Source organism: Condylura cristata, unplaced genomic scaffold (genome assembly GCF_000260355.1).
Source record: "Condylura cristata isolate star-nosed mole 26May11 unplaced genomic scaffold, ConCri1.0 scaffold00005, whole genome shotgun sequence".
NCBI lineage: Eukaryota > Metazoa > Chordata > Mammalia > Eulipotyphla > Talpidae > Condylura > Condylura cristata.
Window position 1 is genome coordinate 8,560,952 of NW_004567106.1, and position 12,247 is coordinate 8,573,198.

The following is a 12,247-nucleotide window of genomic DNA, read 5'->3' on the forward strand; positions in this document are numbered from 1 at the left end:
GGGGGGTGGGCAGATCTCACCAGACACAAGATTGGGGAGCAGAACAGACAGACTGAAATATACTGAAGGGAGCAGCAGGCAGGTCAGGAAAGGTCTGCCATGCCACCTCTCAGGCAGTGGATTGAACTCATGTTGCAGTGGCCTCAGAGAGCTTCATTGTGCTACACTTTAACCCATGTGCCACCAGGGAGGGCCCTAAATGTCTTTATTTTTAGGTAAAGTCAGTTTTCTAGGTTATTTTATTTAGAAAGTGTATCTGATAATTAAGGAAAGGAGATTTTCTTTTTGTGACTCAGAATGTGTATCAAAACTGGTAATGCAGAACTTATCATTTTGAGTTACGATTAGGAGTCTCAACCCACAAAAATCCTACAGGCCCTATTTGGGAAGATTACCTACTAGAAGGTAAAATATGGTGAATGTATTTCAAAAGTTATGAAGCACAAGCTTATAGTTCAGTTACTTCGAGAGAGCAAACATCCAAAAATAACTAATAAAACTAATCACAGGACTCAGGATTATGTATTCAATAAAAACATTCTCTACTGAAACAGCTGAATTAGGCAATCAATCTTTATGAAGATGAATAAACAGAAAAATATATTGAATAAGTTTTACAAAACCAAAAAGTAGGCACAGCAAGTTATGCCTTACCTAACAACTGTTTCAACTGTTGTTTGACTACAATCAGTTTTATCTTCATAATTATAATGTTTGACTCTTAGATATAGCTTATTAATTTCTCTAACTTCTAATTGGTATTTACCTCCTATTAGACTATAGTCTGAAAAACATCAGTCACTAATTTTTTATTAGTTTTAAAAGCCATATACAATACCTAATATTTTAAATGGGGGCTCAACCTTTTATGATTAATACTTCCATAATTTGGCTCTCTGAAAAAGATCATCTTTCTGTGACCAAGTAGGAAGAAAACCTGTTACCTGGTAAATTACAGAACTCTCTCTAATCCATTAAACTTCACTTTTACTTAGTTATTGAAAGAGACATAGTTTTCCTCTGTCTTAAAATAGAGATACAGAATAGTAATTCAAACATAGTTATCTGGGGCGCTATATTTCTAGCTGAAGTAATTTGTACTTTCTCTTAGATTTCATATTATATTTTAACTTCTTTCTAATGAATACATCATTAACACTGAAACTTGAATATTTTTTAAATGGAAAGGAACTTTAAAACCAAGTTGATTTTAACTTAATAAGAAAAAAAATCTTCCATAAGCATTTAGAGCAGACTGTTTTAAGAAAAAGACAAAGAAAAAATTTCTTACCTCTGATACCTTGGTTTGCAGGAGAAATTGGTTTGGTTGTTTCTACTACATAGTCCAATATGCCTTGTGTTATTTCACTGTTGCTTTGAAGTTTAGTTTCCAACAAAACTTTCTTTCTCTTTTTTTTCTGTCCTTCAATGGGAACTTCATGCAACAAAATCTTAGATGAGAACAATATTAAGGGAAAATGTAAATGTGCCCCAGAACACAACAAACCATCAGTCTATCTTTGTTCTAGTTACATATTATAATAACTTTTCAACTCTGAAAATAGTTGTCAAAGCCCAGCATCTTCTTACACATACTAAATCAGAATGCCTGGAATTTAGGATCCTGGTTCTAAAAGTTTTAAAGTTCCCCTAGTGTTTTGATAGTGCAGTCAGGACTGAGGGCCAGTAAGCTAAAGTACTACAAAAAAAAAAAAAAGCTTCCTTGAACCCCTGTAGTATCACTTTATTACAGGTTTCAGATAATCAACCTTAAAAAAGCAATTTAAGCAAAATGCTAGAGAAATTAGTTGGAGTTAGGTTAGAGTAGAAATATGACACTTCAAATCTGCTGCATAAAAAAGATAACAATTCTGCTTACAGATTGTTTTCAGAGGGGCTCATTCATGCTCAGTAATATATGTAATAGAACTCAAAATTACAAAGTAATTGGCTAAAACTTAAAGAGAGATTTTTAAATTAATTGTTAAAAATAGATTTTTGGAAAATAAACAATAATGTTCAGATTGGTTAAAATAAGATGACTTTCGTAATGATAGTTTTGAGTCAATCCATAAATTATATTAAAAACTAAATTTTTAAATTTATCATAAGTAAAACTCAACAGTACATTTTAATATCTAATAATGTATCAAAGAATAAAAAATGATCAAAAGGCATGCAGCAGAAAAAAGACAGTGAGGAGCAAAATTTTAGCTTCTCAATATCTAGTTTGTCAACAAGAATTTACAGGCTATGATAAGACTTTATATGTAAATGAAAATGATAATGGAGAATGACAATCATTAATAACAAATCAAATGTTAAATTGTTCTCACTTCATATGATTTAGCTCTGTATTCCCGAGAATTTAGACTGGCAGTATTCTTTGGACGAATAACAGCAACATATGCATCTTCTATGTTTTCTGGATTTCCCATTGCTTTATGAAAATAAAACAAAACAAATAAATCCCTTAAAAGATTAAAGAACATTTAATCACTTTGAAAAACAACTAAGAAAATAAAAGGTTGATTTCTCTACTTGAATGTATATATGTTCCCTAAAACGAGTGCCAAAGATGACTGTCTTTTCTTGAACTATATAAAACCTTAGCTTTTAGTCATGATTTTATCATAGTTCATCTTTCTTTTCCTGTTAAAACTATTAAATATGGCGATACATACTTTGATCTTAAATGCATAAGAACCTGCCTTTGGACACTGAAAAAAGTGTTAAGATTACAAAATGTCTTGTCAATAGTAAATAATGACTTGAAATAGTAATTCAGAATAATAAAGTCTTACATGAGTGAACGCTACCTTGTTAATAGTTCAGGTAGCTTCAGAGTCTTTAGAAAGGAGAACTCATAGATACTAGAAGAAATTAAAGCACAGTTTATAATTTTCTTTGAAGGTGACTATCAATCAAAAATATCTGGTCATTTGAGAAAAGCTTTCTGATAATGATGTCAAGAATATTTTTCATTTCATTATCAATTCCCTAGGCAATCCAAATATATGCCATATATATAATTAGATATTAACCATTAAATTGTACACACATACATTTTTAATGATTAATATCTCTATTGGGCAAATTCCAATGAATAATTGAATTTCAGGTATTCTCTTGTTTAATAGCTCTATGTCCTCATTAAGTGATGTTAATTTTTTTATCACTGGACTAAAATACATCTTTTTGTATTGAATATTATTTATATTTATAAAAAGGAAAACTTGCCCTTTCTTATATACCAGCAAATTTTTTTTTTAAAGATTTATTTATTTGTGTATACAGAACTGGGGTACAGGCCAGAGGCTCAGGGGGGCGAGAGGCTTGGCCAGAGACAGAGTGGGGAGCAAAACAGGCAGATCAACGAAGTACACTGCTGAGGGGAGCAGCGGGCGGGTCAGGAGAGGTCTGCCACGCCATGTGGTCACCTCCGGGGCAGGCAGGAATCGAACTCATGCAGAAGTGGCTTTATCTTCTCAGTGCAGTGCTTTAACCTGCTGCGCCACCAGGGAGAGCCTACCAGCAAATTTTTTAAGGAACATAAAACAAGTAGTTTCTTTCTTGGTCATGTTGACATGAACCTTAATTCAGTTTTTCAGTGAGCATTAATTCTAGTAGGCACTAAATTAACCTGAATCTGTTCATACCATATTGCTCCATCTCCCATGGAGAGAGACAATTTTTAAAAATAATAGTTTATTTTTATATCATTTTGTGCCTTTTTCCATCTCAGTTGTAATTCCTGTGGGCTTCCCATCACCAAATCACCTGTGTGCCATCAGCATAGTTCAGTGCACTTCTCCTCGCATCCTCCATTTTTGATCCTATTCCCCACTCCACCCCCATAAAATGTGTCTGGTACATAGTTGCTCATTATTTTTATTTTCCACCCTAGTCCTTTATGCTCCTGTTATGAATGAAACCATGTGGTATTTTTCTTTTTCTCTCTGGCTTATCTCACTAAGCATGATCCCCTCCAGCTCCATCCATGTTGTTGAAAAAAGCATGAGATTATCTGTTTTGATTGCTGAGTAATATTCCATTATGTATACGTACCACATCTTTTTTAATCCAGTCATCTACTTTGGGCCATTTGGGTTGATTCCATGTTTTCCCTATTGTAAATAGTGCAGCAATAAACATGGGGGTGCAGGTGTTTTTCTGAATCAGTGTTTTTGTGTCTTTTGGGTGGATGACTAGGAGTGATATTACTGGGTTGATTTTTAGCAGTTTGAGAAACCTCCAAACAGTTTTCCATAGTGGTTATACTAGTTTGCATTCCCACCAGCAGTACAAGTTCCTTGAAAAAAGATAATTTTTTAAGAAAGGCTTTTGGCCCTCCCTGGTGGCGCAGGGGGTTAAAGCATAGCACTGAGAAGCTAAAGCCACTTCCGCATGAGTTCGATCCCCGCCTGCCCCGGAGGAGATCCACATGGTGTGGCAGACCTCTCCTGACCCACCCGCTGCTCCCCTCAGCAGTGTACTTCGTTGATCTGCCTGTTCTTCTACTCCCTCTGTCTCTGGTGAATCCTCTCACCTTCTGCATCTCTGGCCTGTACCCCAGTTCTGTATGAATAAATAAATAAATCTTAAAAAAAAAAAAAAGGCTTTTGGGGCCCTCCCTGGTGGCACAAGTTAAAACCCAACACTATGAAGCTATTGTAGCCACTGCAGCATAAGTTCGATCCTTGGCCAGGGAGGTGACCCACATGGTGCAGCAAACCTTTCCTGACCCACCTGCTGCTCCCCTCAGCAGTGAATTTCAGTACATCTGTCTATTCTGTCTCTGGTGAATCCTCTCACCACCAATGCCGCCCTCCACCTGTACCTCCTGACTGTAACCCATGAATAAATAATGTATGCATGAATAAATAAATCTTTTTAAAAAAGGCTTTTGAATGTCATTTGAGAAGACAAACAGAAGAATTCTTTTTTTCTTTTTAAGATTTGTTTGTGCATACAAGAACTGCAGTAGGCCAGTGGTGCAGGATGGGGTGTGGCGTTGGGAGGATACACCAGAGACTGGTGGGGAACAGAATATGTTGGTAGACTGAAATACACTGCTGAGGATGAGCAGTGGATGAGACAGGAGAGGTCTGTTGTGACATGTCGGGGTAGCTTCCTGGCAGGGGATTGAATCTGTGCAGCAGTGGCTGTGGACTGCTTACTAGTGCTATGACTTAACCCCTTGTGCTCCTGGGAGGCCCCTAGTCTGTTTTCTTAATTGCGTTTAATAAGGTCATTTTGAAACCTTTAACTCACTATCCTATATATTAAAAAATGCCTTATAAAGGAAAATTAAAACAAAACCAGTAACTCTGGGCACTTTAAGTCATCATTAACCTAAGATGAAAACAGCCATTAAAATTACTATACAAAAACTGTATTTTAAATAATTTAAACAATTAAAATTTTTATTCTAAATTATAAACATTTCACTGATTTACATGCAAAGAAGTTAAAGATATTTCACCAGAGAAGCTACAGTAAAACATCAGGATGGAGACATTTTATTTTATAAAAAGCTCTGCAGAGATTTGTTATTCATTTTCATACTGTATCTCTCAAGACCTAAAACTCACCTCATCCAACAAAGTTTCCTATACTAAAAGGAAAGGATGAGGCCTTTTTACGCTCAGAATTTCTATTTAGCAATTTACTTTTCAGTTCAGATTAAGAAACGACTTCAAGATAAATTAAGAAATAAATGTGGATGTGCCCTGGAAGACTGCAAACACACAAGGCATTGTATTGAGAAAAAATGTATAATAAATATATGGAACAATTTCAGAAAAATTTTTTTTTCTATTAGCACCTAACAGAGAAATCAAGTAATTCCTGATTTTCTAAATGCAAACCAACTTAAGGCAAATTAATTCCTTTGGTGGCCAACTCATGTTAAGAAGACATCTACTAGCACAATCTTTTATTTATTAAAATATTCATCACTTCTCTAGGATATTTAATATTGTACAGTGCATTCAACTTTTAAAAGCTAAATGTGATATAGTAAGAAAATGATGACCATGAGGGTTACAGTATTTTGTTTTTACACTAATTAATATTAAATACCAAAAAGATTCTAAAAATATTTAGGAAATATTTATACTTGATGACTTGAAATATACATACCAAAAATATCTCTTCTTCATCATTCCTAAGCAATGTTTCTCACCTTCTAACAATCCATACCAATTTTAAATAACCAAATCAAACCAAAAAGCTCAGTAAAAAAAAGTTGAAAATGGATAAAATGTTTTCTTTTGTTCATTAGCAGCCACAATTATTTTACCAAGTTATCCTAAAGTTTTTGCTGTTTTCATTGTGTAAATAAACACTTATTATGCTTTTAAAAATTAATGTGAAAGGGCCCTTACTGGTGGCACAGTGGGTTAAGGTGCAGCACTGGGAAGCTAAAGCCACTTCAGCAAGAGTTCAATCCCAGCCCTGGAGGTGACCTACATTGCTCTGCAGACCTCTCCTGGCCCCACCCGCTGCTCCCCTCAGCAGTGTACTTCTCCCCTCAGCAGTGTACTTCGTCAGTTGGCCTGTTCTGCTCCCCAATCTGCCTCTGGTGAGTCCTCTCTCCACCCCTGCACCTCTGGCCTGTACCCCAGTTCTATATGCATAAATAAATAAATCTTAAAAAAAATGAATGTGAAAAACAGCTAGCAGCTGTAATGCTTCTTATGTGCTAGACACTGCCTAAGTGCTTTAAAACATACATATTTTAAAATATAATAGTTTATTTTTACATCATTTTGTGCATTTATCCATCTCAGTTGTAATCCCCTTGGGCATCCCATCACCAAATCACCCATGTTCCATCACCATAAAAATATTTTTATCTACCCCTCACCCACCTGATGAAGTTAGTGTTATTATTGTTATTCCCCCAAAAAAGAAACTTAGAAACTGACTAAATTACTTGCTGTTTGATCGTTTTCCTGAAACAATTTACTTTTTAAAAAACATATTAACATTAGATAGCAACTGAATATCAGAATTCTCCTATAGGGATTTATTGGTCATAAAAATGCCATCCTTTTGCTACTCAATTGATTTATAGTAATAAAAAGAGGAATAATAAAGCAAAATAGAAAATAACCATTAATGCTACTTCTACCTTATTTTCTTTCTCCTTGTCCTTTCAACCAATCTATTCATCATTTCACAGTATCAACAACAATAATTTTCAAACTTTCTGTTAAGTGACACCCCATTCAATAATATAATATATTTTACAATCTCCAAATCTCTTTTGAAGGTAGGTATACTAAATTTGTGGGCCAGACAAACAAGTAAATAATACTGGAACTGGGAACCAAATGAATTGTAAAGACCAGTCCATATGTTGTACAGTTAGTGAGGTGGTCTGGGGGAGCATGATTTCGTTAGTGGTATATCTTACTAAGCTAGAGATGAGCTGCCAATGTAGTTCTACAATCTAATTCAAAGAGGAAGCCAACAATTAACATAGGGTAAGAGAAAATGGCCATGGAATGAGTTTATTGGTTTTATAATATTATGAAAACACTTCAATTTTTGTCACTGGCCCTAAATAAGATGAGAACATTCAAATAGTTAAGAGACTGTTAAAGGAGAGAGAATTTGCAAGCTGTGAAGACACATACGTTCAAGAGAGTGACAGGGAGAAAGGAGTGGAGTGAGAACCTCAGTCAGTTCAGCAACATCAACGATTTCTGATATAGATCAAAGCAACACGGACAAACAAAAAGGAAAGAGCGAGCCAAAGCCTTAAAACACGGAGACGTGAGCCCTACTGATAGTTCTGAAAGGCTTTCCCTGAAAAGACGAAAATAAACAATGCCTGGAGGTTTCCCTGCGCCACCACCAACCTCCACTACCCGGAAAGACTGGCAACGCCTCCTGGCTCAAAGAGGTGCCACCCAAAAACTAGCTTTGACTGCTAGGCAATTATTTGTGAGAAATAAACTCCTTGCCTGGAGAAAGGCTATACGGAGATACTTCAGCTGGTCCCAACCTCTGTTATCTCGCGCTGTAGTCAGGATCTTGCTCCTTCCTCCTCCTCCTCTCCCAGAAGGCAAACCCTGCGGTCTCACGGTGTAGGCGGCTCAACACGTGCCGGGCGGCTACATCCAACTCGCAGGGTGGGCCAGTCACCTGGGGTGCGGGGGACTGTCACCGCCTTCTCATCCCCACTTTCCTTTTCCTCCCCAGCTGCCGGGCCCAACTTCCTGTGATGGGAAAACCTTCGGTGGCCAAACGAAGCCGCCCGGCGAGTTCGGCCGTGCTCCCCAGCCCGTGCCTGGGACAGTGCGGTAGTGGATCGGAGACCCCCTTGCCACGGGCACTTTACTGTCCGCCCTCTCTTCGCCCCACAGCCTCACACACCCCACACTCCGGAAACTAGGGGTTCCAGGTCTCCAGGGGCCTTAGCCACCCCGCCGCTACCGGGGCGAAGAAATCGCTTCCGGGTTCACAACCCTAGCCGCCGCGCGGTTGGCAGCGGATGAGCTTCCGGGTCGGTGGCGGACCCGCTGCCGTTCCTGCTGGCTTTCGCAGGGGCTGCGGGCAGTCTGGGTGGGTGGAGGGTGGCTCGAGGGCTAAGTGACGCCGGCCGGCGCGCCGGCGGCTGTGCGTGCGGGGAGAGGAGGAGGGTGCTCGGCTGTGTACGCGCGCGCCAGGCTGGAGCATGAGCCGGACTTGACCGCGAGGCGGAGGCAAGAGCCACCGCCCCCTCTCCCCCTCCCCCTAGTGAGGCGGCGCGACAGCCGGAGAGGGATGGGGGGCGCCCGCCCAGTCTGAGCCTCGCTGCGGGCGCCTCCCGCTCTCGCAGCGGCCCCCGAGGGCCTCGAGTGCGCACCCTCGGCCCCAGCTGCCTCCGCAGGGCAGGCGCACCGGGGCCGGCGAGGAGGGGACGCCCGCCCAGGTGGGTGGGGCGGGGAGGGTACCTGAGGTCACCCGCTCGGCGCGAGAGGCTGGGGCGGCCGCGACGGTGGAAGAACTGCAGAGCTGCGGGGTCCGCTGACCCTCACCCTCACCCCGGGAAGTAACTGTAAGTCTCAGCTTTGCAGTGCGGGTTTGATTTGAGGCTGTTGCAAATCATTTTATGCTCCGAGTTCTGTGCTGCCTAGTTCACGCCCTCCCAAGTCTCTTACAAAGGTGCTTTCTTACCCTGTGGAGGTTTTTCCGTCCATCTGTCTCCATCCCTGAACTGGCATCCTCTTAAGTGGGCCCCTTAAGGATTTTCCCCGGAGAATTTGCAAGCCTCAGGGTCTCCGTGACGCTTCCCCTCCTCCCTTTCTGGATGCATCTCCTTGTCCCTCTGTCCTCAAACGATCTGTCTGTACCCCGGAGCTCATCGCCACCTCCGTCTACCCTTTGAGACGTGGAAAGCCATGGGTTTTGCCCATCTTCAGGGCTAGAGTCTTGAGTGGATGGGTAAAGTGATCTGCAGGGCTGTGATGGGTGGGGATAGGTGCAGATGGCTCCGCTGAACCTTTATTTTTGCAGCTTCTGCTACCAAAACAAAAGAACGAGCCGCTCCCCTGTACCTTCATTTCTTTCCCTAACTGTCTATATGCTATTTTCTGTACGTTGCTTTTTGAATCATAGGGGAGGTTTTGAGAATTGGTCTTACAAGCTTTATTCACATGGAATGGCTCATTCGAACAATTTTGTTCTTGAAGACCCATTCCAGAAGATCTGAGAAATGAATATGAAAACCAGAGTCGGATTTTTCAAGTATTTTGAATATCTTCCGGTAATTTTTAGTGGTGTGAATTTACACCACTGTGTGATGTGTGATGTGAAAATATTTGTATATTTTATTAGTGATTTTTAAGAAGTCAGATTATATTTGATAAGATATTATTTTAAAATCTTAATTACAGGCACACTTGTGTTGAATCGTGTTACCCGTCTTGGTCGCTGTCACCTTCCTGCTTTTTAGTTAGAAGGAAAAAATGAATTGTGGTTATATTCAATGTATATTTCCACATTTTGGAGTAGACATTTTTTTTTTCTCTCTAGCTAAAATTTGGTTGTTTTTTTAAAACTGTTATGGTAGAACTTTCCAGAAACTAAAAATAATTTTGATGCTGTCAGCGTCTGGACAATAGCTGTTATGTGTCTTAATCATTTGATACTTTTTAAGGCATTGTAGAAAGTAAATGATAATTTAAGAATAATTTTACTCTGTATATTGTAGGGTCTCTTGTTATTCTGTAATCTAGTCTATAAAGTGGACTGGTAGTGCTTTTTTGTTTGTTTGTTTTGAAAGGATTTTCATTTTGTAAAGAAAGGTGGATATGCTTAGCGATCTTTTTCCCCCAAATTTTTTCAACCTCCTTCCAGCAGTAGATTGGGGTTATTGTTTATCAGTTCTGCTGTTCCAGAATTTTAATTTGAAGTGAGCTGAAGAGATGTAGCTCCAACTGTTACTGTAGAAATGTATTTTACTGACTTGTTGCTGAAGTCAAGCACTGTATAGAGTTGAGTGTATTCTTAACGGTGTGTTTTCACTTTTCCTGAAAAGTGAAAATTGATGATCAGTTGTAGTGAGGTAAAGGACAATAGCTTGAAAGCATTTTATTATATTTAAAAAAGTACATTGATCTCTTCTTATCCTCTTTGGGGAGTAAGAGTAGTACAGAACTATATTTTCACATTATACTTTACTACTGCACTGGAATTTTGAAATTTCAGAATGAAAGGGTTCCACAACTACAAACGTGGGCATTTTAACAGGTGTCTGCTGAGACAGGAGAAGCATTTTATTAGATATTCTTTGATACTTCTGTAACAATACCCAATCTTGAGAAAGTTGATTTTTTTTTTTGAGGGACTTGTAAATTTACAGTTTACTTGTAGGTAAAAGTTCAAGTTGATTTCAGATATAAGTAGATGGAAAAACTATGAATTGAGGTTATTGATTATCCTTGAATGAAAATTAGAAAAGAATATGCAATACTGTGGTTACTTTTCTCCCTTTTGAGGTTGTATACATTTATTTAGATGAAACAATATCACTTGTCTTTAGAGTTATATTTTATATATGACACATTTGCCAAATGGATTTGAGAATTGTGTGTTCATTGTTAAAAGAACCAGCTTATGGGAAGTTTCTGTGCACGTTTCTAAATAAAACACATACTTTTATTTTCACAAAGTAACTTGCTTCAGAAATAGTAATTTTTGAGCTCTCAGCTTATTTTTAGACAACTTCAGACTACTTTTTTTCTTTTCCAGATAACTTACTTTTCATACATTGTTTCAGCGAATCTTTTTTGAGTTCTTGCTGTGTTTGCCAGGCACTGTATTTGATTATGGCTACAGGTATAAATAGGCCAAGATTCCTTTCCTTGGGCCCTCCCTGGTGGCATAAGGGGTTAAAGTGCAGCATTATGAAGCTATTCACTGGCCAGGGAGGTGACCCACATGGCACAGCAGACCTCTCCTGTCATGCCTGCTGCTCCCCTCAGGAGTTTCTGTCAGTCTGTCTGTTCCCTTCCCACTCTGATGAATCCTCTCATCCCCTACAGATCAGGCCTGTACCCTAGTTCTTGTATGCTTTAAAAAAAAAAAAAAAGGTTCTTTTCCTTTTTAAAAATGCTATTCTGTTTAAATCTGACTCTGCAGTCATTACAAATTTCTTCAATAGATTTTAAGGCACTTGATCTTATTACAGGACTGTTTCACATCCTTTCTCTAAGAATAAGCAAGAAATTCCATTCATGGAACACTGAATTCATACTAAGTGCTTTATATATATTATCTCATTTAATTCTTAGAACAATCCTAAGGCATATATTTTTTCCTTTTTTTTTTTTAAACATTTATTTATTTATTCATACAGAACTGGGGTACAGGCCAGAAATGTGGAGGATGAGAGGATTCACCAGAAACAGAGCGGGAAGCAGAACAGGCAGATCCATGAGGTACACTGTTGAGGGGAGCAGTGGGGGGGGGGCAGGAGAGGTCTGCTGCCGCTCATGTGGTCACCACCCCCCTGGCAGGCGGGGATTGAACCCATGCGAAGTGGCTTAAGCTTCTTAGTGCTTTAACCCGCTGCACCACCAGGGAGGGCCCTAAGACATATTTTATCTCCATTTAAAAACCATACAAATTTTAGTTTGCAGTAATGCTGAGTGTTGTTTTACTTGTAATTTACTAAACAAGAAAAGAATTGACCTTAAGATTTCTTCTTTTAAGGGAAGAACTTATAATATAGTTATAACAGTTTTTAATT

General features: G+C 38.9%; 2 protein-coding genes across 5 annotated transcripts in view; one reads left to right on the forward strand and one right to left on the reverse strand.

Moving 5' to 3' along the window:
* Positions 1–8,436, reverse strand: part of KRIT1 (KRIT1, ankyrin repeat containing) — a 29,759-nt gene extending 21,323 nt beyond the window's left edge. Inside the window, exons 1-3 of one of the 2 annotated variants that reach the window (XM_012721108.1) lie at positions 8,018–8,436; positions 2,337–2,440; positions 1,292–1,451 (exon numbers count right to left, since the gene is read on the reverse strand). In XM_012721108.1, coding sequence (XP_012576562.1) covers positions 1,292–1,451; positions 2,337–2,438 — 262 coding nt within the window. In that variant the 5' untranslated portion in view covers positions 2,439–2,440; positions 8,018–8,436. Of the gene's footprint in view, positions 1–1,291; positions 1,452–2,336; positions 2,441–7,976 lie in introns of both variants that reach the window. The other variant, XM_012721107.1, reaches the window with a different exon arrangement.
* Positions 8,437–8,693: 257 nt separating this feature from the next.
* The window catches only part of ANKIB1 (ankyrin repeat and IBR domain containing 1), a 117,664-nt gene continuing 114,110 nt past the window's right edge, over positions 8,694–12,247 (forward strand). For all 3 annotated transcript variants that reach the window (XM_012720952.1, XM_012720953.1, XM_004676677.2), the window contains exon 1: positions 8,694–9,052. The gene's annotated coding sequence lies outside the window, so the exon portion shown is untranslated. The remainder of the gene's footprint in view (positions 9,053–12,247) is intronic.